The sequence below is a fragment of the Chiloscyllium plagiosum genome, unplaced genomic scaffold (assembly GCF_037043375.1).
Source record: "Chiloscyllium plagiosum isolate Xiang-an unplaced genomic scaffold, Cpla_swu_hap1 HiC_scaffold_38, whole genome shotgun sequence".
NCBI lineage: Eukaryota > Metazoa > Chordata > Chondrichthyes > Orectolobiformes > Hemiscylliidae > Chiloscyllium > Chiloscyllium plagiosum.
This window is the reverse complement of record NW_028270176.1, coordinates 20,002,375-20,027,165: the sequence shown is the minus strand read 5'-3', so window position 1 is coordinate 20,027,165 and position 24,791 is coordinate 20,002,375. Positions and strand designations below refer to the sequence as shown.

Sequence of the window (24,791 nt, the reverse complement as noted above, 5' to 3'; positions counted from 1 at the left end):
GTGTGTGAGGGTGTGTAGCTCCAGGTAAATCGGCCTGGGACCGTTCCAGCGCTGCAAACGTCTCTCAGATGCTGTTGGTCAGAGCCGGGACCTCAGTCAGCCAGCTCCAGCTGAATGGCTGCTGTGGGCAGTGTATACGGTGCTGGGCACGTTGAGAGGCTGCTTACCGCTGTAAATGTAGTTGATGTTCCCGTAGACTGGATTATCTTCGACTTCTTTCGACTTGAAGCTGAAACTGAGTCAACACGCAAGAGAGTCAGGTCAAAATTGCCCTCTCTCCTGTCCGATCCCAGCCAGGGGCTGAAACCCGAAGGGTAGCTCGAGTCAGAGTCTCAGAACCAGGAGGGCTATTCAAGGGTTAGATTCTGAGGACTAGTCCAGGCCCAGACCCCTGGAGCCCGGCAGGGGGTGCTCTGCGAAATATTTCGGGGAGCTAGCAGGGTCAGCAGAGTGAGGCGGAGAGACCGGAATAAAATGGGGCGGATGTGTTTGGGGTGGGGAGCGCAGACCTAAAACTGAGACTCAGCCTGGCAATGAAACAATTCCGAACGCAAAGCTTTCTCAGGGCAGGGAGTTGGTGTGTTTGCAACTGTCTCCAGGAAACAGCGATTGAAGACTTCTCGAGTCGTGGTCACGTTTTTAAAGGGAGAGGTGGGGACGATTTGATGTCACAAGGAATTAAGGGGAGAATGCTGCTAAGTGGGGTTGAAATGCCCTTCAGCCATGATTGAGTGGACTCGATGGGCCAAATGGCCCTACTTCCGCTCCTATGTCTTATGGTGTTAAGATTTAAAAATGACCCGAGGGGGATTGTTTTGTGACACAGGGAATGTGTGGAATGAACGTCCAGGGGGCCTGGTGGATGTGGGTGCAGTGACAGCGTTGGTGGATAGATCTTTGAGCAGGAAAGGTTTGGAGCCAGGAGCAGGGCAGCTGGGATTATGGTCAGCACGGACTGGGTTGGGCTGAAGGGCCTGTTTCCTTGCTGTATGATTCTATGAGTACAGGGATCTTCCTTTGTCAGTGGGTAAATACGGCGTGATAACATCACATAGCCAGTGATGTGCAGGATTCAAGATGCGTTACCATACCATCCCTAAGCATTTGGGGAAATGTGGGGGAACATCAACACAAGGTCACCTGGAGAGATACACATCATTCTCAAGCTTACCTCCTGCGCAAACGGGGGAGGAACCTTGAGCTGGGATCTGTAACAGACAAACCAGTCGCCGATTAATCAAAAGCCCCCAACCTGCCTCTTGTCCTGCTCCTGACACAGTGGGGTACAGAGTCCGGGAGCCCAGGCCTGGCCGAATCGTGGCTCCAAACAAGGTGTTTAATGCTTGAAAGTTCATCCACAGCGTGTGGTCACCACCGGCAAGGCCCAGAATTACAGTGTCCGATGAGGGTCTGGAATCACGTACGAAGATGAGCTAAGGATGACTGATCACCGCCCAAAGGGACATTAGTGAGCCAGATGGGCTTTCTAACTTCAGAAACAGCAATCGGACTAACTTTTCAGTTTTCCCAAATTCAGATCCTGCCCAGTCACACCTGTCCGATGCCATGTTTGGGACGGGCGCAACTCAGCAACAGCTCGATGGTAGCACCATCTCCCAGAGACCCAGAGTCCGCTCCCTCAGCACTGACCCTCCCACAGCACCCACTCCCTCAGCACTGACCCTCCCACAGCCCCCGCTCCCTCAGCACTGACCCTCCCACAGCACCCGCTCCCTCAGCACTGACCCTCCCACAGCACCCACTCCCTCAGCACTGACCCTCCCACAGCACCCGCTCCCTCAGCACTGACCCTCCCACAGCACCCACTCCCTCAGCACTGACCCTCCCACAGCACCCGCTCCCTCAGCACTGACCCTCCCACAGCACCCGCTCCCTCAGCACTGACCCTCCCACAGCACCCACTCCCTCAGCGCTAACCCTCCCACAGCACCCTCTCCCTCAGCACTGACCCTCCCACAGCCCCCGCTCCCTCAGCACTGACCCTCCCACAGCACCCACTCCCTCAGCACTGACCCTCCCACAGCACCCACTCCCTCAGCACTGACCCTCCCACAGCCCCCACTCCCTCAGCACTGACCCTCCCACAGCACCCGCTCCCTCAGCACTGACCCTCCCACAGCCCCCGCTCCCTCAGCACTGACCCTCCCACAGCACCCGCTCCCTCAGCACTGACCCTCCCACAGCCCCCGCTCCCTCAGCACTGACCCTCCCACAGCACCCACTCCCTCAGCACTGACCCTCCCACAGCACCCACTCCCTCAGCACTGACCCCCCACAGCACCCGCTCCCTCAGCACTGACCCTCCCACAGCACCCAATCCCTCAGCACTGACCCTCCCACAGCACCCGCTCCCACAGCACTGACCCTCCCACAGCACCCACTCCCTCAGCACTGACCCCCCACAGCACCCGCTCCCTCAGCACTGACCCTCCCACAGCACCCAATCCCTCAGCACTGACCCTCCCACAGCACCCGATCCCTCAGCACTGACCCTCCCACAGCACCCGCTCCCACAGCACTGACCCTCCCACAGCACCCGCTCCCTCAGCGCTGACCCTCCCTCAGCACCCACTCCCTCAGCACTGACCCCCCACAGCACCCGCTCCCTCAGCGCTGACCCTCCCACAGCACCCACTCCCTCAGCACTGACCCTCCCTCAGCACCCGCTCCCTCAGCGTTGACCCTACCACAGCGCCCGCTCCCTCAGCACTGACCCTCACACAGCACCCGCTCCCTCAGCACTGACCCTCACACAGCACCCGCTCCCTCAGCACTGACCCTCACACAGCACCCGCTCCCTCAGCACTGACCCTCCCATAGCACCCGATCCCTCAGTACTGACCCTCCCACAGCGCCCGCTCCCTCAGCACTGACCCTCCCACAGCACCCGCTCCCTCAGCACTGACCCTCCCACAGCACCCGATCCCTCAGCGCTGACCCTCCCACAGCACCCACTCCCTCAGCACTGACCCTCCCACAGCACCCACTCCCTCAGCACTGACCCTCCCACAGCACCCGCTCCCTCAGCACTGACCCTCCCACAGCACCCGCTCCCTCAGCACTGACCCTCCCACAGCACCCACTCCCTCAGCACTGACCCTCCCACAGCGCCCACTCCCTCAGCACTGACCCTCCCTCAGCACTGACCCTCCCACAGCGCCCACTCCCTCAGCACTGACCCTCCCACAGCGCCCGCTCCTCAGCACTGACCCTCCCACAGCACCCGCTCCCTCGGCACTGACCCTCCCACAGCCCCCGCTCCCTCAGCACTGACCCTCCCACAGCACCCGCTCCCTCAGCACTGACCCTCCCACAGCACCCACTCCCTCAGCACTGACCCTCCCTCAGCACTGACCCTCCCACAGCACTGACCCTCCCACAGCACCCACTCCCTCAGCACTGACCCTCCCACAGCGCCCGCTCCCTCAGCACTGACCCTCCCACAGCACCCACTCCCTCAGCACTGACCCTCACACAGCACCCACTCACTCAGCACTGACCCTCCCACAGCACCCGCTCCCTCAGCACTGACCCTCCCACAGCACCCACTCCCTCAGCACTGACCCTCCCTCAGCACTGACCCTCCCACAGCACCCACTCACTCAGCACTGACCCACCAACAGCACCCGCTCCCTCAGCAATGACACTCCCACAGCGCCCCCTCCCTCAGCACTGACCCTCCCACAGCACTGACCCTCCCTCAGCACTGACCCTCTCTCAGCGCTGACCCTTCCACAGTGCCCGCTCCCACAGCGCTGACCCTCCCACAGCGCTGACCCTCCCACAGTGCCCGCTCCCTCAGCGCTGACCCTCCCTCAGCGCTGACCCTCCCACAGCGCTAACCCTCCCTCAGCGCTGACCCTCCCACAGCACTGACCCTCCCTCAGCGCTGACCCTCCCTCAGCGCTGACCCTCCCTCAGCGCTGACCCTCCCTCAGCGCTGACCCTCCCACAGCGCTGACCGTCCCACAGTGCCCGCTCCCTCAGCGCTGACCCTCCCACAGCGCTGACCCTCCCTCAGCGCTGACCCTCCCACAGCGCTAACCCTCCCTCAGCGCTGACCCTCCCACAGCACTGACCCTCCCTCAGCGCTGACCCTCCCTCAGCGCTGACCCTCCCACAGCGCTGACCCTCCCTCAGCACTGACCCTCCCTCAGCGCTGACCCTCCCACAGCACTGACCCTCCCACAGCGCTGACCCTCCCACAGCGCTGACCCTCCCTCAGCGCTGACCCTCCCACAGCACTGACCCTCCCTCAGCGCTGACCCTCCCTCAGCACTGACGCTCCCACAGCGCTGACCCTCCCTCAGCGCTGACCCTCCCTCAGCACTGACGCTCCCACAGCACTGACCCTCCCTCAGCGCTGACCCTCCCACAGCGCTGACCCTCGCACAGCACTGACCCTCCCTCAGCACTGACCCTCCCTCAGCGCTGACCCTCCCACAGCGCTGACCCTCCCACAGCGCTGACCCTCCCTCAGCGCTGACCCTCCCACAGCGCTGACCCTCCCTCAGCACTGACCCTCCCTCAGCGCTGAACCTCCCACAGCACTGACCCTCCCTCAGCGCTGACCCTCCCTCAGCGCTGACCCTCCCTCAGCGCCGACCCTCCCACAGCGCCGACCCTCCCACAGCGCTGACCCTCCCACAGCGCTGACCCTCCCTCAGCGCTGACCCTCCCACAGCGCTGACCCTCCCTCAGTGCTGTGAAGTCTGTGCTCTGTGGCGGGATGGTGACCTCTGAGACGTGCAGCTATGTGTGATTCCCCACTGAAACCACAATGCAGGGTTGGGAAAGCTCAATGCCGAGCCAAGGCAGTGAGTGACAGGCGTATCCCCCAGTCAGGGCTCCCCTGTTCCCAACCCGGGGTCTGTGCCAGCCCCCCTCCCTTTGTGCCCTGTTACAGAAGCAAGCCCGTCCCTCAGAAAGCAGTCTCCCCCCCTCCCCCCCCCGTCTCTGCCTTTTACCTTTTCTGTAGTTCCGGCTGCAGCAAAGAATGTTACAGCTCAGTGACAGGATCAGGAGGATCCCAGTGGTTGCAAACACGGCCCACATTAACGAACTGCAGCAGACGTCCTGAAACCCTGCCAAGGCTGAACACAACGCAACGGAAGGGGTCACTGCCAGGAAGTTTTTTTTCAGAGGATCCGACACCACACCCCTACCCCTGGCGGAGGTCTGTGCCCCTACAGACTGCTCCTGTCCCATCCCCAATCAGGCCCGTCTTTGTCCGTGGGCGAAGGGAACGTATCTCGCCCCCTGGCATCTTTTACCAACCCCTGCTACATCCTGCACACCAACAATGCCAGCGATCAGGAAGGGTGCGCCGGGTTGGAATGTCATCAGCTCGCTAAAGATTCACAGTTAACTGCTCCTGTTCCATCGTCCTGTCAAAGTCCTGGCCTCTCAGAGTCTCCTTGCCTGGTCAGATGCATGTACTATAAATCGTTGTTCCCTTCCGGAATTTGGGTTTCTGACATCTCAGTCTCGATGCTGTATAAATTGCTGTTCCCTTCCTGAATTTGGGTTTCTGACATTTCAGTCTCGATGCTGTATAAATTGATGTTCCCTTCCTGAATTTGGGTTTCTGACATCTCAGTCCTGATGCTGTATAAATTGCTGTTCCCTTCCTGAATTTGGGTTTCTGACATCTCAGTCTCGATGCTGTATAAATTGTTGTTCCCTTCCTGAATTTGGGTTTCTGACATCTCAGTCCTGATGCTGTATAAATCGTTGTTCCCTTCCTGAATTTGGGTTTCTGACATCTCAGTCCTGATGCTGTATAAATCGTTGTTCCCTTCCTGAATTTGGGTTTCTGACATCTCAGTCCTGATGCTGTATAAATCGTTGTTCCCTTCCTGAATTTGGGTTTCCTGCGTTTCCGTCGTGTTGGGTGCAAGGTACCTATGTTCAATGTCACTCTCTATCTCACACTCATTCTGAAAGATCCTGCCTTAATGGGAGAATTCACCGCTGCTCAGTTTGATCCTCTCCTTCACCCCTTGTCTCTTTCAGATTTGTTTGGAAATTAGAGTTTCTGGTGAATCTGCCACCCTGCTGGTTACCAGTGACATCTTTGCCACCACAGTGCCAGGCAATAACCCTCTCCAACATGCTATCTCCTCAGGCCATTCAGCAATACTATCATCACCAAGGTGGAAGTGGGGGGGGGGGGATACTCATCACTGATCAGAAACTCAAACACACCAAGTTACAGCGACAGGATCAGGTCAGCGGCTGGGAATCCTGCAGCGAGTAACTCCCCTCCTGACTCTCCCCCCCATCGGGTCAGAGGCTGGGAATCCTGCAGCGAGTAACTCCCCTCCTGACTCTCCCCCCATCGGGTCAGAGGCTGGGAATCCTGCAGCGAGTAACTCCCCTCCTGACTCTCCCCCCCATCGGGTCAGAGGCTGGGAATCCTGCAGCGAGTAACTCCCCTCCTGACTCTCCCACCATCGGGTCAGAGGCTGGGAATCCTGCAGCGAGTAACTCCCCTCCTGACTCTCCCCCATCGGGTCAGAGGCTGGGAATCCTGCAGCGAGTAACTCCCCTCCTGACTCTCCCCCCATCGGGTCAGAGGCTGGGAATCCTGCAGAGAGTAACTCCCCTCCTGACTCTCCCAGCATCGGGTCAGAGGCTGGGAATCCTGCAGCGAGTAACTCCCCTCCTGACTCTCCCCCCATCGGGTCAGAGGCTGGGAATCCTGCAGCGAGTAACTCCCCTCCTGACTCTCCCCCCATCGGGTCAGAGGCTGGGAATCCTGCAGCGAGTAACTCCCCTCCTGACTCTCCCACCATCGGGTCAGAGGCTGGGAATCCTGCAGCGAGTAACTCCCCTCCTGACTCTCCCCCAAAGCCCTGTCCCACCATCGACAAGGCACAAGTCAGGAGGGTGAGGGAAATCTCTCCACGTGACTGGATGGGCTCAGCTCTGACAACACTTGAGCAACTCCAGGACAAAGCAACTCTTCCCCACCTTGATTGACACGTTAACCCCCATCATCAATACTCCCTCTCTCCACCAAAGCCCATAAGCCTCATTAGGAATGCTCGGCTGAGCTCCAACACTGCTTCCCTCCACACCCCCGAGGTAGCTGGCTCATTAGGAATGCTTGGCTGAGCTCCAACACTCCCTCCCTCCACCCCCGAGGCAGCTGGGCTCATTAGGAATGCTCGGCTGACCTATAACACTCCCTCCCATCACCCCGAGGTAGCTGGGCTCATTAGGAATGCTCGGCTGACCTCTAACACTCCCTCCCTCCACCCTTGAAGTAGCTGGGCTCATTAGGAATTCTCGGCTGAGCTCCAACACACCCTTCCTCTACCCCCGAGGTAGCTGGGCTCATTAGGAATGCTCGGCTGAGCCCCAACACCCCCTCCCTCCCACCCCCTGAGGTAACTGGGCTCATTAGGAATACTCGGCTGAGCTCCAACACTCCCTCCCTCCACACCCTGAGGTAGCTGGGCTCATTAGGAATGCCCGACTGACCTCCAACACTCCCTCCCTCCCACCCCCGAGGTAGCTGGGCACATTAGGAATGCCCGACTGACCTCCAACACTCCCTCCCTCCCACCCCCGAGGTAGCTGGGCTCATTAGGAATGCCCGACTGACCTCCAACACTCCCTCCCTCCATCTCCGAGGTAGCTGGGCACATTAGGAATGCCCGACTGACCTCCAACACTCCCTCCCTCCATCTCCGAGGTAGCTGGGCTCATTAGGAATGCCCGACTGACCTCCAACACTCCCTCCCTCCACCCCCGAGGTAGCTGGGCTCATTAGGAATGCCCGGCTGAGCTCCAACACCGACGCAGAAGGACAGCAGTGTCCACAAGACACACTGCAGAGACTCACCGAAGCTCCTCCGACAGCACCTTCCAAACCCACTACCGCTACCCCCACTCCCTGGGAAGGGCCTGGGTTCCGTCTTTCAGAATCTCTCCCTTCCACGGAATTCACACGACCTCCACCACTCACCTTTGCAATCCCCGGTGGTTGGGTTCGGATTCATTTGCAGATTGTCCCCTTGTACCAACGCTATGTCCCAGTCTCTGTCTCTCCCCGGTCAGTCGACGCGGTGGGAGGTGGGGATGGGGGTGGGGGGTAAGGAGACACGTTTCCTGCTCGGTTTCCAATGAGGACTTGCCCTCGGTGCTGAGATCGAGCGATCGGATGGGAGCGATCTCCTGATCAGCACATCAGCTGGTGTCCCTCCATTGAGAACGCTACCCCACCCCGTTTCCCCCGCCCCTCGCCCCAGTTGTAGGTTGTCGGCTGCTTTCAGCTCCTGGAGATCGAGCCAACCAGTCTGGAGTTGCAGCTCACTACCACCCGCTCTGCCTCTCTCTCTCTCTCTCTCTCTCTCTCTCTCTCTCTCTCTATCTCCGTCTCCTTCCACAACCCCCCTCCTTCCTCTAGCCCTGGATTCCCCTGGAACTTTCCAAACCCCCTTTTACACCTGTCACAAACACTCCCCGCTCCCTTCCTGAAGGTGCCCACTGTCCTTCTCTCTCTCTCTCTCTCTGCCTCACTCCTTCGGTCCCTGCCACTCTCCTTTCCTTTCTCTCAGTACCACCTTCCCCCCGTCTGTGTTCTTCACTCTCTCGTTTCTTTATATCTTCTTAAATTCGCTCGCGCTCTCTTCCTCTCTCATTACCCTATTTGCTCAGTTTACCTCTCTCTCTCTCTCTCTCTATCTCTCTATTCAATTCCCTTCCGATATCTCTCTCTCCCCTACCTGTGATCTGATCACTCTGCCCGTCTCTGTACTCCCTCCGTTATTAAGTTGTTTGTTTGATCTCCAGATCTATCAGTCTCTGTCTGTCTGTCTGTCTCTCTGTGAATCCTTTCCAAATCCTTCTCTCTGACTCTATCTAAATTTCCATCACTCTGTCTGTCTTTGAGCGCTCTCGGTCTCACTTTCTCTCATTTCCTCAATTGTTTGATCACTAAATCTATCTATCTCTCTCTCTCTGAATCCCTTCCAAATCCCTCTCTCTCCCTCTGTCTGAGTCTCCGTCGCTCTTTCTGTCTTCGAACCCCCTCGAGCTGGCTTTCTGTCCCACTGGTATTTTCTCCGTCGTTTCACCTCCAAATGTCCCTCTCTCTGTCGCCCCTTCTCTCTCGCTCTCTCTCTCTCTCTCTTCCTTCAGCTGTCACTCAATCTGTCTCAATCCTCTCTCAGTTTCACACTCTCTCTCTGTCTCTGCTATTTCGTTATCTCCTCCATCTCTGGGTGTGCCCGTCTCTGTCTCTCTCTGTCACTCTCTCTCTCTGTCTGTCTCTGTCTCTCTCTCTCTGTGTCTCTCTCTGTCTCTGTGTCTCTCTCTCTCTGTCTCTGTGTCTCTCTCTCTCTCTCTGTCTTTGTCTCTCTCTCTCTCTGTCTCTCTCTCTCGCTCTCTCTGTCTCTCTCTCTCTGTCTCTGTCTCTCTCTCTCTGTGTCTGTCTCTCTCTGTCTCTGTTTCTCGCTCTCTCTGTCTCTCTCTCTGTCTTTGTCTCTCTCTCTGTCTCTGTCTCTCTCTGTCACTCTCTCTCTCTGTCTGTCTCTGTCTCTGTCTCTCTGTGTCTCTCTCTGTCTCTGTCTTTGTCTCTCTCTCTCTCTCTCTCGCTCTCTCTGTCTCTCTCTCTCTCTCTCTCTCTGTCTCTGTCTCTCTCTCTCTCTGTGTCTGTCTCTCTCTGTCTCTGTTTCTCGCTCTCTCTGTCTCTCTCTCTGTCTTTGTCTCTCTCTCTGTCTCTGTCTCTCTCTCTCTGTCTTTGTCTCTCTCTACTCTCTATCTCTGTCTCTCTTTCTCTGTCTCTTTCTATCTCTGTCTCTCTCTGTCTCTCTACTCTCTATCTCTGTCTCTCTTTTTCTGTCTCTCTCTTTCTGTCTCTCTCGAATCTCTTTCTCATCCACATGTCAGCAACGCCCCCTCTCCCTCTCTCTCTCTCTCTCTAACCGTCAACATTTCAAAAATCACACGTCAACCGCAAGAGATGTGGGGCTGAGGAAGAGGTTCTGGATGGTGGGGGCAGGGGGATTGGTGGAGGCTGGTGGGGGGAGGGAGGAGAATGGAGGGGGGGAGAGTGTAAAGCCCCTACCATTTCCGCGGCTGTTGGATCTGCCCAGGGAGCGCACAGTCGGGAAGGGGGAAAGCGTGCCATTTGTGAACGGGGCTGTTGGTGTTCGGGAAGGGCTGAGAGCCAGAGAGACGTGTCTGAGGTGTGACCCTGAGAGCGGAGAGGTGCTGCTGTATCTGAAGCAGAATAGGTAACAGGAAACCACAGCCGTGCTCTGTGGCCTGGTTACAGAGTTCCAAAGCAGTCGTGCCCTCAATTGGGGCCAGACACAAGCGACTTCCCCCCACATCCGCCCCCTCCCCCCACACACACACACCTGACCATCACCACCTCACCCCACCGACCCCGTTGCCCACTCGAGGGAGGGCTTGGCGTTGGCGGCCATATTCCTTCCACAGTGCTCTCCGTCATGTCGGAGCGCCCTGCATGCTCGTTGACCACCCTGGTGTTCTCCGGGACAGGACAGGGATAGAATTTCACGGTCGCCGAGAAGGCGTTTTGGCCCATTGTGTCCGTACCGGACCCCGTAAGAGCCAGCCAGCCAGACCCTATCTCCTCTAAATCCTTCCCATTCAAACATAGGCTCCCGGGCCTACCATTCAGCTAAAGCCTCACGGACGTCACTAGGAGTCCCGATACTGGGCCGGCAGCACAGCTAAGGCCTCACGGACATCGCTAGGAGTCCTGATCCTAGGCCTACAGCACAGCTAAAGCCTCACGGACATCGCTAGGAGTCCTGATCCTAGGCCTACAGCACAGCTAAAGCCTCACGGACATCGCTAGGAGTCCTGATCCTAGGCCTACAGCACAGCTAAAGCCTCACGGATATCGCTAGGAGTCCCGATACTGGGCCTACAGCACAGCTAAAGCCTCACGGACATTGCTCGGAGTCCCGATCCCGGGCCTACAGCACAGCTAAAGCCTTACGGACATCGCTAGGGGTCCCGATACTGGGCCGACAGCACGGCTAAAGCCTCATGGACATCGCTAGGAGTCCTGATCCTAGGCCTACAGCACAGCTAAAGCCTCACGGGCATCGCTAGGAGTCCCGATACTGGGCCTACAGCACAGCTAAAGCCTCACGGACATCGCTAGGAGTCCCGATACTGGGCCTACAGCACAGCTAAAGCCTCACGGACATCGCTAGGAGTCCCGATACTGGGCCGGCAGCACAGCTAAAGCCTCACAGACATCGCCAGGAGTCCCGATACTGGGCCTACAGCACAGCTAAGGCCTCACGGACATCGCCAGGAGTCCCGATACTGGGCCTACAGCACAGCTAAAGCCTCAAGGATATCGCTAGGAGTCCCGATACTGGGCCGGCAGCACAGCTGAGACCTCACAGACATCGCTTGGAGTCCCGATACTGGGCCTACAGCACAACTAAAGCCTCACGGACATTGCCAGGAGTCCCGATACTGGGCCGACAGCACAGCTAAAGCCTCATGGACATCGCTAGGAGTCCCGATACTGGGCCGACAGCACAGCTAAAGTCTCACGGACATCGCTAGGAGTCCCGATACTGGGCCGACAGCACAGCTAAAGTCTCACGGACATCGCCAGGAGTCCCGATACTGGGCCGACAGCATAGCTAAGGCCTCACAGACATCGCTAGGAGTCCCGATACTGGGCCGACAGCACAGCTAAGGCCTCACAGACATCGCTAGGAGTCCCGATACTGGGCCTACAGCACAGCTAAAGCCTCATGGACATCGCTAGGAGTCCCGATACTGGGCCGACAGCACAGCTAAAGTCTCACGGACATCGCTAGGAGTCCCGATACTGGGCCGACAGCACAGCTAAAGTCTCACGGACATCGCTAGGAGTCCCGATACTGGGCCTACAGCACAGCTAAAGCCTCATGGACATCGCTAGGAGTCCCGATACTGGGCCTACAGCACAGCTAAAGCCTCATGGACATCGCTAGGAGTCCCGATACTGGGCCTACAGCACAGCTAAAGCCTCACGGACATCGCTAGGAGTCCCGATACTGGGCCTACAGCACAGCTAAAGCCTCACGGACATCGCTAGGAGTCCCGATACTGGGCCTACAGCACAGATAAAGCCTCACGGACATCGCTAGGAGTCCCGATACTGGGCCTACAGCACAGCTAAAGCCTCACGGACATCGCTAGGAGTCCCGATACTGGGCCTACAGCACAGCTAAAGCCTCACGGACATCGCTAGGAGTCCCGATACTGGGCCGGCAGCACAGCTAAAGCCTCACAGACATCGCCAGGAGTCCCGATACTGGGCCTACAGCACAGCTAAGGCCTCACGGACATCGCCAGGAGTCCCGATACTGGGCCTACAGCACAGCTAAAGCCTCACGGACATCGCTAGGAGTCCCGATACTGGGCCGGCAGCACAGCTAAAGCCTCACAGACATCGCCAGGAGTCCCGATACTGGGCCTACAGCACAGCTAAGGCCTCACGGACATCGCCAGGAGTCCCGATACTGGGCCTACAGCACAGCTAAAGCCTCAAGGATATCGCTAGGAGTCCCGATACTGGGCCGGCAGCACAGCTGAGACCTCACAGACATCGCTTGGAGTCCCGATACTGGGCCTACAGCACAACTAAAGCCTCACGGACATCGCCAGGAGTCCCGATACTGGGCCGACAGCACAGCTAAAGCCTCATGGACATCGCTAGGAGTCCCGATACTGGGCCGACAGCACAGCTAAAGTCTCACGGACATCGCTAGGAGTCCCGATACTGGGCCGACAGCACAGCTAAAGTCTCACGGACATCGCCAGGAGTCCCGATACTGGGCCGACAGCATAGCTAAGGCCTCACAGACATCGCTAGGAGTCCCGATACTGGGCCGACAGCACAGCTAAGGCCTCACAGACATCGCTAGGAGTCCCGATACTGGGCCTACAGCACAGCTAAAGCCTCATGGACATCGCTAGGAGTCCCGATACTGGGCCTACAGCACAGCTAAAGCCTCATGGACATCGCTAGGAGTCCCGATACTGGGCCGACAGCACAGCTAAAGTCTCACGGACATCGCTAGGAGTCCCGATACTGGGCCGACAGCACAGCTAAAGTCTCACGGACATCGCTAGGAGTCCCGATACTGGGCCTACAGCACAGCTAAAGCCTCATGGACATCGCTAGGAGTCCCGATACTGGGCCTACAGCACAGCTAAAGCCTCATGGACATCGCTAGGAGTCCCGATACTGGGCCTACAGCACAGCTAAAGCCTCACGGACATCGCTAGGAGTCCCGATACTGGGCCTACAGCACAGCTAAAGCCTCACGGACATCGCCAGGAGTCCCGATACTGGGCCTACAGCACAGATAAAGCCTCACGGACATCGCTAGGAGTCCCGATACTGGGCCTACAGCACAGCTAAAGCCTCACGGACATCGCTAGGAGTCCCGATACTGGGCCTACAGCACAGCTAAAGCCTCACGGACATCGCTAGGAGTCCCGATACTGGGCCGGCAGCACAGCTAAAGCCTCACAGACATCGCCAGGAGTCCCGATACTGGGCCTACAGCACAGGTAAGGCCTCACGGACATCGCCAGGAGTCCCGATACTGGGCCTACAGCACAGCTAAAGCCTCAAGGATATCGCTAGGAGTCCCGATACTGTGCCGGCAGCACAGCTGAGACCTCACAGACATCGCTTGGAGTCCCGATACTGGGCCTACAGCACAACTAAAGCCTCACGGACATCGCCAGGAGTCCCGATACTGGGCCGACAGCACAGCTAAAGCCTCACAGACATTGCTAGGAGTCCCGATACTGGGCCTACAGCACAGCTAAAGTCTCACAGACATCGCTAGGAGTCCCGATACTGGGCCTACAGCACAGCTAAAGCCTCATGGACATCGCTAGGAGTCCCGATACTGGGCCGACAGCACAGCTAAAGTCTCACGGACATCGCTAGGAGTCCCGATACTGGGCCGACAGCACAGCTAAAGTCTCACGGACATCGCCAGGAGTCCCGATACTGGGCCGACAGCATAGCTAAGGCCTCACAGACATCGCTAGGAGTCCCGATACTGGGCCGACAGCACAGCTAAGGCCTCACAGACATCGCTAGGAGTCCCGATACTGGGCCTACAGCACAGCTAAAGTCTCACGGACATCGCTAGGAGTCCCGATACTGGGCCTACAGCACAGCTAAAGCCTCATGGACATCGCTAGGAGTCCCGATACTGGGCCTACAGCACAGCTAAAGCCTCATGGACATCGCTAGGAGCCCCGATACTGGGCCTACAGAGCAGCTAAAGCCTCACGGACATTGCTAGGAGTCCCGATACTGGGCCTACAGAGCAGCTAAAGCCTCACAGACATTGCTAGGAGTCCCGATCCCGGGCCTACAGAGCAGCTAAAGCCTCAGCGCAGCCAATGTGTCGCTGGTAACGTAAAGGGTTCCACCTTGCATTAGGAGAGGCAGGAATACCTGTTTCACCCGTGCCTCAGGGCAAAGCCTCTCTGTCCCTCCTGGAGCTGAGGAACTGATGGTGAGGCCTATCCTACACCCTGGCTCTCCAAATCCTCCGGCAGCCCTTCGAAAGCCAGGCGTGGCGAATGTGCGGGGAGGTGATGATCCAGTGGCTGTGTGGGGACTGGGGGTTCAAATCCCATCCTGCACCCCCCGGGAGGGGGAGGAGGGGGGGTGGACTTGAAACACAGTGACGATAACCAGGAGCCATCATTTACCTGGTCTGGAGGTCTCCCCGTGACCCCAGGCCACACACACTGTGGTTGTGGTTCGCTTTCTCACTGGGCAGTCCGCGATCCTTTGAGTCGTGTGGTCGGAAACCACATTCTGAGTTTGGTTTTGAGACAGACTGGTCAAACAGAAGAGAAACCCAACTCCCGGCGTCAGGCCTCGACTACAAAGTGACGCGACTTCATGAGCGTTGGCGCTAAAGGAGGGGCACGAAGTGGGAGTTATGGGTCAGAGTCACAGAGACGTACAGCACGGACACAGACCCTTCGGCCCAACCCGTCCATGCCGACCCAGATATCCCAACCCAATCTAGTCCCACCTGCCAGCACCCGGCCCATGTCCCTCCAAACCCTTCCTATTCATATACCCATCCAAATGCCTCTTAAATGCTGCAATTGTACCAGCCCCCACCACTTCCTCTGGCAGCTCATTCCATACCCGTACCACCCTCTGCGTGAAAAAGTTGCCCCTTAGGTCTCTTTTATATCTTTCCCCTCTCACCCTAAACCTATGCCCCTCTAGTTCTGGACTCCCTGACCCCAGGGAAAAGACTTTGCCTATTTACCCTATCCATGCCCCTCATAATTTTGTAAACCTCTATCAGGTCACCCCTCAGCCTCCGACGCTCCGGGGAAAACAGCCCCAGCCTGTCCAGCCTCTCCCTGTAGCTCAGATCCTCCAACCCTGGCAACGTCCTTGTAAATCTTTTCTGAACCCTTTCAAGTTTCACAACATCTTTCCGATAGGAAGGAGACCAGAATTGCACGCAGTATCCCAACAGTGGCCTAACCAATGTCCTGTATAGCCGCAACATGACCTCCCAACTCCTGTACTCAATACTCTGACCAATAAAGGGAAGCTTTATATCAGGCTGTGACAGCCTGTGCTTTTTGTCGCACAGATCTTGTCTCTGTGTCAGGTATCAACCATCTCTCGGTCCTGTTCCCAATTTCCAAGCGGGAGTAGAGTTTATCGTCCTTGTCCCCAGTTCCCCCAACCCCCCCCACCCCCTGGAGAAGCTGGGGGTCAGCTGCTATAGACATGGATTGAAAGTCCCGACAGGATTGTGAGAGCTTGTTGGTCTTTATTAACAAGGAAACCGCATGCACAACGACTGACCTTGGGGGGGGGAGAGAGAGAGAGAGGGAATTGCTGAGAGCTCTGAGTTTCGCTCACAAGTCTGCGCTTACAGAGAACAAAAATAGGAAGCTTTATACTTAAAACTTATCAACAGTTGTCAATGATTATCACCCGAGGTTAGTCGTCCATTAGACCGGTGCGTTGAATTATAATCTGGGCGATTACCTCCCAGGTTTTCATATTGACTTCCCAAACCCTTGCCTTATATACATTATCCCATAGTCTTGCCTTGATGGAAGCTCAGAGGGATTTTGCGGAATGTCCTAATTTAGGCTCAGTCAGTATCCCAGAATTCATGTGGAGCCAGTTAATCCATCTCTGCCCAGGTCGACTGAGATTAAAGAATTAATGTGGACTTAGCCTACGTCACGTCCTGCTGAGGTCAGCAATGCTTTGGCCCTTGTCAGCTTGTGACGCAACCAGAGGTTGGCCAGATTTCCCATCATGCAACTATTTGACACAATTCCACACTGCCTTCTCGAACCAATTCCAACCTCCCCCACACCCTTCCTCCCCCCCCCACGTGTGGTGTAGGGACACAGTGCCCCGTTAGGGAGGGGGCTCCAGGATTGTGACCCCGGTGACACTGAAGGAACGGCCTCTATCGTTCCCAGTCGGGGATGGGGAAGGGGGGGGGGGGGGGGGGTGTTCAGAGGTGAACTCATAGTGGGGTGTGATATCCCCTCTGTGTCTGTTGCCCCTTGCCCTTCCGGGGGATAAGAGGATATGAGGCGGTGGGTTTGGAAGGTGCTGTTGGAGGAGTTCCAGTGCATCTCGTAGACGGTACACACTGCTGTCCCACTGCGTCGGTGTTGGGGCTCAGCCGAGCATTCCTAATGAGCCCAGCTACCTCGGGGGTGGGAAGAGGGTGTGTTGGAGCTCAACCGGGCATTCCTAATGAGCCCAGCTGCCGCTGTGTGTCGGTAGTGGAGGGAGGGAGTGATGATGGTGGGGGTCAGCGTTTTGATCAAGCTGAGAGGTCGGGAGGCTGTTCTGTCCCTGGACTGTGTTGAGCTTCTCGAGTGTTGTTGGAGCTGCCCCCGTCCAGGGCAAGTGGGGAGTATTCCCTCACCCTCCTGACGTGTGCCTTGTCGATGGTGGGACAGGGCTTTGGGGGGAGAGTCAGGAGGGGAGTTACTCGCTGCAGGATTCCCAGCCTCTGACCCGATGGGGGGAGAGTCAGGAGGGGAGTTACTCGCTGCAGGATTCCCAGCCTCTGACCCGATGGGGGGAGAGTCAGGAGGGGAGTTACTCGCTGCAGGATTCCCAGCCTCTGACCCGATGGGGGGAGAGTCAGGAGGGGAGTTACTCGCTGCAGGATTCCCAGCCTCTGACCCGATGGGGGGAGAGTCAGGAGGGGAGTTACTCGCTGCAGGATTCCCAGCCTCTGACCCGATGGGGGGGAGAGTCAGGAGGGGAGTTACTCGCTGCAGGATTCCCAGCCTCTGACCCGATGGGGGGGAGAGTCAGGAGGGGAGTTACTCGCTGCAGGATTCCCAGCCTCTGACCCGATGATGGGAGAGTCAGGAGGGGAGTTACTCGCTGCAGGATTCCCAGCCTCTGACCCGATGGGGGGGAGAGTCAGGAGGGGAGTTACTCGCTGCAGGATTCCCAGCCTCTGACCCGATGATGGGAGAGTCAGGAGGGGAGTTACTCGCTGCAGGATTCCCAGCCTCTGACCCGATGGGGGGGAGAGTCAGGAGGGGAGTTACTCGCTGCAGGATTCCCAGCCTCTGACCCGATGGGGGGAGAGTCGGGAGGGGAGTTACTCGCTGCAGGATTCCCAGCCTCTGACCCGATGGGGGGAGAGTCAGGAGGGGAGTTACTCGCTGCAGGATTCCCAGCCTCTGACCCGATGGGGGGAGAGTCAGGAGGGGAGTTACTCGCTGCAGGATTCCCAGCCTCTGACCCGATGGGGGGAGAGTCAGGAGGGGAGTTACTCGCTGCAGGATTCCCAGCCTCTGATCCGATGGTGGGAGAGTCAGGAGGGGAGTTACTCGCTGCAGGATTCCCAGCCTCTGACCCGATGGGGGGAGAGTCAGGAGGGGAGTTACTCGCTGCAGGATTCCCAGCCTCTGACCCGATGGTGGGAGTGTCAGGAGGGGAGTTACTCGCTGCAGGATTCCCAGCCTCTGACCCGATGGTGGGACAGGGCTTTGGGGGGAGAGTCAGGAGGGGAGTTACTCGCTGCAGGATTCCCAGCCTCTGACCCGATGGTGGGAGAGTCGGGAGGGGAGTTACTCGCTGCAGGATTCCCAGCCTCTGACCCGATGGGGGGAGAGTCAGGAGGGGAGTTACTCGCTGCAGGATTCCCAGCCTCTGACCTGCTCCTGTAGCCGCTGGATTGATATGGGGCTGAGTCCGGTTCAGTTTCTGGTCAACGGTAACCCCCAGGGTGTTGCTAGTGGGGGGATTCAGTGATGGTAACACCATTGAGTGTCAAGGGGGTGGTGGTTAGATTCTGTCTTGTTGGAGACGGTAACCCCCAGGATGTTGATGATGGGGGGGGGATTATTAAGAAACTGTGAATGGAGGCCTGTGACCAGTGGAGTGCCACAAGGATCTGTGCTGGGCCCTCTACTTTTCATCATTTACATAAATGATTTGGATGTGAGCATATGGGGTACAGTTAGTAAGTTTGCAGATGACACCAAAATTGGAGATGTAGTGGACAGCGAAGAGGGTTACCTCAGATTACAACAGGATCTGGACCAGATGGGCCAATGGGCTGAGAAGTGGCAGATGGAGTTTAATTCAGATAAATGCGAGGGGCTGCATTTTGGGAAAGCAAATCTTAGCAGGACTTATACACTTAATGGTAAGGTCCTGGGGAGTGTTGCTGAACAAAGAGACCTTGGAGTGCAGGTTCATAGCTCCTTGAAAGTGGAGTCGCAGGTAGATAGGATAGTGAAGGCAGCGTTTGGTATGCTTTCCTTTATTGGTCAGAGTATTGAGTACAGGGGTTAGGAGGTCATATTGCGGCTGTACAGGACATTGGTTAGTCTGTGTGTGAGTGTCTGTGTGTGTGTGTGGCTCTGTGTGTGAGAGTGTGTGTGTGTGTCTGTGTGTGTAGGGTGAGTGTGTGTGTGACTCTGTGTATGTCTGTGTGAGTGTGTGTGTATCTGTGTGAGTGTGTATGTGTCTGTGTGTGGGGTGAGTGTGTGAGTGGCTGTGTGTGTGTGTGTGTGAGTGTGGTGAGTGTGTGTGGCTCTGTGTCTGTGTGTGTGTGTGTCTGTGTCTATGTGTGTGTGTGAGAGTATCTGTGTGTCTGTGTCTGTGAGTGTGTGTGTATGTCTGTGAGTGTATGAGTGTCTGTGTGAGTGTGTGTGTGAGTGTGGTGAGTGTGTGTGGCTCTGTGTGTGAGAGTGTGGTGAGTGTGTGTGGCTCTGTGTGTGTGTGTCTGTGTGTGTGTGGTTGTGAGCGTGTGTGTGTCTGTGAGTGTCTGTGTGTGAGTGTGTCTGTGTATGTGTCTGTGAGTGCCTGTGTGTGTGTCTGTGTGAGTGTGTGTGTATGCGGGTGTGTGTGTGTGAGAGAGTGTGAGTGTGTGTGTGTGAGTGTGAGTGTGAGTCTGTGTGTGTGTGAGTGTCTGTGTGTGTGTGAGTGTCTGTGTGTGTGTGAGTGTCTGTGTGTCAGTGTCTGTGATGTGTGTGTGTATGCGGCTGTGTGTGTGTGTGAGTGTGTCTGTGTATGTGGCTGTGTGTGGCTGTTAGTGTGTCTGTGTATGTGGCTGTGTCTGTGATGTGTGAGTCTGTGTCTGTGGCTGTGTGTGTGTTTGTCTGTGTGTGAGTGTCTGTGTGTGTGTGTATGCGGCTGTGTGTATGTGTGTGTGTGAGTGTGTCTGTGTCTGTGTGTGTGTGTGTCTGTCTGTGTGTGTGTCAGTGTCTGTGATGTGTGAGTCTGTGTCTGTGGCTGTGTGTGTGTGTGAGTGTCTGTGTGTGTGTGTGTCTGTGTGTGTGAGTCTGTGTCTGTGTCTGTGTGTGTGTGTGAGTGTCTGTGTGTGTGTCTGTGTCTGTGTGTGTGTGTGTCTGTGTGTGTGAGTCTGTGTCTGTGGCTGTGTGTGTGTGTGTGTGTGTGAGCGTGTGTGAAAGACACAGCGAGAGAGAGCGATATCAGTTCACGATGTGTCTCAGGTGACTCCAGCCCGGTCAGCTCTGACCCGTCTTGTCCTCGTTCCTGTGCAGCGCTGATCCTGTTGCCGGGGGCTCATCCCCACTGACAGTCCACCGGTCCGTCAATACCACCTTCAGAACAAAGGGCCAGGCATCGCGGGGTTAACTCTCCATTTACAGACTGAGAGCCCAGCCCAGAAATCCACGACCACTCTCCCCCCACCCCAGCCCATTAACACCACCAACCATCAACTTCACCCTGTACCTAACCCCGTGCTGTCCCTGTCCTGGGAGTGTTTGATAGGGACAGTGTAGAGGGAGCTTTACTCTGTATCTAACCCCGTGCTGTCCCTGTCCTGGGAGTGTTTGATGGGGGGGACAGTGTAGAGGGAGCTTTACTCTGTATCTAACCCCGTGCTGTCCCTGTCCTGGGAGTGTTTGATGGGGGGACAGTGTAGAGGGAGCTTTACTCTGTACATAACCCCGTGCTGTCCCTGTCCTGGGAGTGTTTGATGGGGGGACAGTGTAGAGGGATCTTTACTCTGTACCTAACCCCGTGCTGTCCCTGTCCCTGGGAGTGTTTGATGGGGGGGACAGTGTAGAGGGATCTTTACTCTGTATCTAACCCCGTGCTGTCCCTGTCCTGGGAGTGTTTGATGGGGGACAGTGTAGAGGGAGCTTTACTCTGTATCTAACCCCGTGCTGTCCCTGTCCCTGGGAGTGTTTGGTGGGGGACAGTGTAGAGGGAGCTTTACTCTGTATCTAACCCCGTGCTGTCCCTGTCCCTGGGAGTGTTTGGTGGGGGACAGTGTAGAGGGAGCTTCACTCTGTATCTAACCCCGTGCTGTCCCTGTCCCTGGGAGTGTTTGATGGGGGACAGTGTAGAGGGAGCTTTACTCTGTATCTAACCCCGTGCTGTCCCTGTCCCTGGGAGTGTTTGGTGGGGGACAGTGTAGAGGGAGCTTCACTCTGTATCTAACCCCGTGCTGTCCCTGTCCCTGGGAGTGTTTGATGGGGGACAGTGTAGAGGGAGCTTTACTCTGTATCTAACCCCGTGCTGTCCCTGTCCCTGGGAGTGTTTGATGGGGGGACAGTGTAGAGGGATCTTTACTCTGTACCTAACCCCGTGCTGTCCCTGTCCCTGGGAGTGTTTGATGGGGGGGACAGTGTAGAGGGATCTTTACTCTGTATCTAACCCCGTGCTGTCCCTGTCCTGGGAGTGTTTGATGGGGGACAGTGTAGAGGGAGCTTTACTCTGTATCTAACCCCGTGCTGTCCCTGTCCCTGGGAGTGTTTGATGGGGGACAGTGTAGAGGGAGCTTTACTCTGTATCTAACCCCGTGCTGTCCCTGTCCCTGGGAGTGTTTGGTGGGGGGACAGTGTAGAGTGAGCTTTACTCTGTATCTAACCCCGTGCTGTCCCTGTCCCTGGGAGTATTTGATGGGGGACAGTGTAGAGTGAGCTTTACTCTGTATCTAACCCCGTGCTGTCCCTGTCCCTGGGAGTGTTTGAAAGGGGAGATAGTGTAGAGGGAGCTTTACTCTGTATCTAACCCCGTACTGTCCCTGTCCCGGGGAGTGTTTGATGGGGGGACAGTGTAGAGGGAGCTTTACTCTGTATCTAACCCCGTACTGTCACTGGGGGTGTTTGATGGGGGAGGGGGGGGGACAGTGTAGAGGGAGCTTTACCCTGTATCTCACCCCCCTGTCCCTGGGGGTGTTTGATGGGGGACAGTGTTGATGGTGGGTCACACTGGGGTCACCGAGGAGATGGGTTTGAGATTGCGAGGCCTGGTTCTGATTTACCTTGTTCACCCTCTTGTAGACGATCAGCCAGAGGCCGGCGATTACTCCCAGGATTCCAATGGTGCAGCCCACGGCGCAGATGGTAACCTGTACCCAGTCCAGGCTGTTACTCTCTTCCAGCGCTGCCAATCAAAACAAGGAGGTGACTTCCCAGTGAGAGAGTGAGGGAGAGAGGGAGAATGAGGGAGAGTGAGAGTGAGAGAGAGAGAGAGAGAGAAAGGGGGAGAGAGAGAGAGAGACAGAGTGAGGGAGTGAGGGAGTGAGTGAGGGAGTGAGTGAGAGTGAGGGAGTGAGTGAGAGTGAGGGAGTGAGTGAGAGTGAGGGTGAGAGAGAGTGAGAGTGAGAGAGAGTGAGGGAGCGAGGGAGTGAGAGAGAGAGAGAGAGTGAGGGAGTGAGTGAGAGAGTGAGAGAGAGTGTGAGAGTGAGTGTGTGAGTGAGAGTAAGCGTGTGAGAGTGAGTGTGAGTGTGAGAGTATGAGTGAGAGTGTGAGAGTAAGCATGTGAGTGTGTGAGTGAGAGTAAGCGTGTGAGAGTGAGTGTGTGAGTGAGAGTAAGCATGAGTGAATCTGTGACAGTGTGAGTGAGAGTGAGTGTGTGAGTGAGTGTGAGTGAGAGTAAGCATGAGTGAATCTGTGACAGTGTGAGTGAGAGTGAGCGTGTGCGAGTGTGTGAGTAAATGTGTGAGTGTGAGAGTGTGTGTGAGTGAGAGTGTGAGAGAGAGTGTGTGTGAGTGTGAGAGAATGCGTGTGAGAGTGTGAGTATGAGTGTAAGCGTGTGAGTGTGAGTGAATCTGTGAGTGTGAGTGTCTGTGTGTGTGTGAGTGAGAGTAAGCGTGTGTGAGTGAGTCTGTGTGAGAGCGTGTGTGATTGACAGTGAGTGTGTGTGAGAGTGAGTGTGAGTATGTCAGTGTGTGTCTGTATGTGGGGGTGTGTATGTCTATGTGTGTATGTGTACATGTGTCTGTGTGGATATGTGTCTGTGTGTGGGGGTGTGACTGTGTATGTATGTGTGCATATATATTTGTGTAAGTGTGTGTGTGTGAGACAGAGAGTGAGTCTGTGTGTGTGTCTGTGAGTGTCTTTGTATGTGTGTATGTTTTTGTGTGTGTGTATGTGTGTCTGAGTGTGTGTGTGGGGTGTGTGAGTGTGTGTGTTTGTCAGTGTGTATATTTGTGTGTGTGTGTGTGTGTCTGTCAGTGTGTATATGTGTGTGTATATTTGTGTGTGTATGTGTGTTTGTCTGTCAGTGTATGTGTGGGGGTGAGTGTGTGTGTGAGAGTGTGTGTGTATGTGTGTGTCTGTCAGGGTGTATATGTGTGTGTATATTTGTGTGTGTATGTGTGTTTGTCTGTCAGTGTATGTGTGGGGGTGAGTGTGTGTGTGAGAGTGTGTGTGTATGTGTGTGTCTGTCAGGGTGTATATGTGTGTGTATATTTGTGTGTTTATGTGTGTTTGTCTGTCAGTATATGTGTGTGTGTATATTTGTGTGTGTATGTGTGTTTGTCTGTCAGTATATGTGTGTGTGTATATGTGTCTGTCAGTGTATGTGCATGTGTATGTGTGGAGATATGTGTGTGTCTGTCAGTGTATGTGTGTGCCTGTCAGTGTATATGTGTGTGTGTATCTGTGTGTGTATGTGTGTGTGCGCCTGTCAGTGTGTGTGTGTGTGTGTCTGTGCCTGTCAGTGTACATGTATGTGTGTACGTGTGTGTGTGCCTGTCAGTGTGTGTGTGTGTGTGTGCCTGTCAGTGTATATGTGTGTGTGTATGTGTGTTTGTGTGTGTGTGTGCCTGTCAGTGTGTGTGTGTATGTGTGCGTGGATATGGTCTGTGTGAGGACGTAGGAGTATATGGTCTGTCTGTTCTGCTTTTCAGAGTGTTCATATAAGTATCCCAGTGTTAATGTGTCTGTACCCCAGTGTTAATGTGTACTGTACCCCAGTGTTAGTGTGTACTGTACCCCAGTGTTAATGTGTACCGTACCCCAGTGTTAATGTGTACCGTACCCCAGTGTTAATGTGTACTGTACCCCAGTGTTAGTGTGTACTGTACCCCAGTGTTAATGTGTACCGTACCCCAGTGTTAATGTGTACTGTACCCCAGTGTTAATGTGTACCGTACCCCAGTGTTAATGTGTACCGTACCCCAGTGTTAATGTGTACCGTACCCCAGTGTTAATGTGTATCATACCCCAGTGTTAATGTGTACCGTACCCCAGTGTTAATGTGTACTGTACCCCAGTGTTAATGTGTACCGTACCCCAGTGTTAATGTGTACCGTACCCCAGTGTTAATGTGTACCGTACCCCAGTGTTAATGTGTACTGTACCCCAGTGTTAATGTGTACCGTACCCCAGTGTTAGTGTGTACCGTACCCCAGTGTTAATGTGTACCGTACCCCAGTGTTAATGTGTACCGTACCCCAGTGTTAATGTGTACCGTACCCCAGTGTTAGTGTGTACCGTACCCCAGTGTTAATGTGTACCGTACCCCAGTGTTAATGTGTACTGTACCCCAGTGTTAATGTGTACCGTACCCCAGTGTTAGTGTGTACCGTACCCCAGTGTTAATGTGTACCGTACCCCAGTGTTAATGTGTACTGTACCCCAGTGTTAATGTGTACTGTACCCCAGTGTTAATGTGTACCGTACCCCAGTGTTAATGTGTACCGTACCCCAGTGTTAATGTGTACCGTACCCCAGTGTTAATGTGTACTGTACCCCAGTGTTAATGTGTACCGTACCCCAGTGTTAGTGTGTACCGTACCCCAGTGTTAATGTGTACCGTACCCCAGTGTTAATGTGTCTGTACCCCAGTGTTAATGTGTACCGTACCCCAGTGTTAATGTGTACCGTACCCCAGTGTTAATGTGTCTGTACCCCAGTGTTAATGTGTACCGTACCCCAGTGTTAGTGTGTACTGTACCCCAGTGTTAATGTGTACCGTACCCCAGTGTTAATGTGTACTG

The 24,791-nt window shown here is 55.8% G+C and overlaps 2 protein-coding genes across 2 annotated transcripts in view; both read right to left on the bottom strand.

Annotated features, from left to right (window-relative positions):
- Positions 1-96: 96 nt before the first annotated feature.
- LOC148139019 (uncharacterized) lies at positions 97-9,461 on the bottom strand. The gene is made up of 4 exons (XM_087980828.1): positions 7,997-9,461; positions 4,989-5,114; positions 1,172-1,208; positions 97-235 (listed from the first exon to the last, which is right to left on the bottom strand). Exons 1-4 carry the CDS (start codon positions 8,028-8,030, stop codon positions 97-99), a joined length of 336 nt encoding a protein of 111 aa, XP_087836954.1. The 5' UTR covers positions 8,031-9,461.
- A 9,371-nt stretch (positions 9,462-18,832) lies between these two features.
- Positions 18,833-24,791, bottom strand: part of LOC148139018 (HLA class II histocompatibility antigen, DM alpha chain-like) — a 94,757-nt gene continuing 88,798 nt past the window's right edge. The window contains exons 2-3 of the mRNA XM_087981014.1: positions 21,828-21,949; positions 18,833-20,154 (exon numbers count right to left, since the gene is read on the bottom strand). Of these exons, the coding sequence (XP_087837140.1) occupies positions 20,059-20,154; positions 21,828-21,949 (218 nt within the window). The 3' untranslated portion in view covers positions 18,833-20,058. The remainder of the gene's footprint in view (positions 20,155-21,827; positions 21,950-24,791) is intronic.

Coding starts and splice junctions, on each gene's coding strand:
- LOC148139019 (XM_087980828.1), bottom strand. CDS start 8,030: ATGAATCCGAACCCAACCACCGGGGATTGCAAAG. Junction 1,209..4,988: donor CAGCCGGAACTACAGAAAAG/GTAAAAGGCAGA, acceptor TGTCTGTTACAG/ATCCCAGCTCAAGGTTCCTC. Junction 236..1,171: donor CTCCCCCGTTTGCGCAGGAG/GTAAGCTTGAGA, acceptor GTGTTGACTCAG/TTTCAGCTTCAAGTCGAAAG.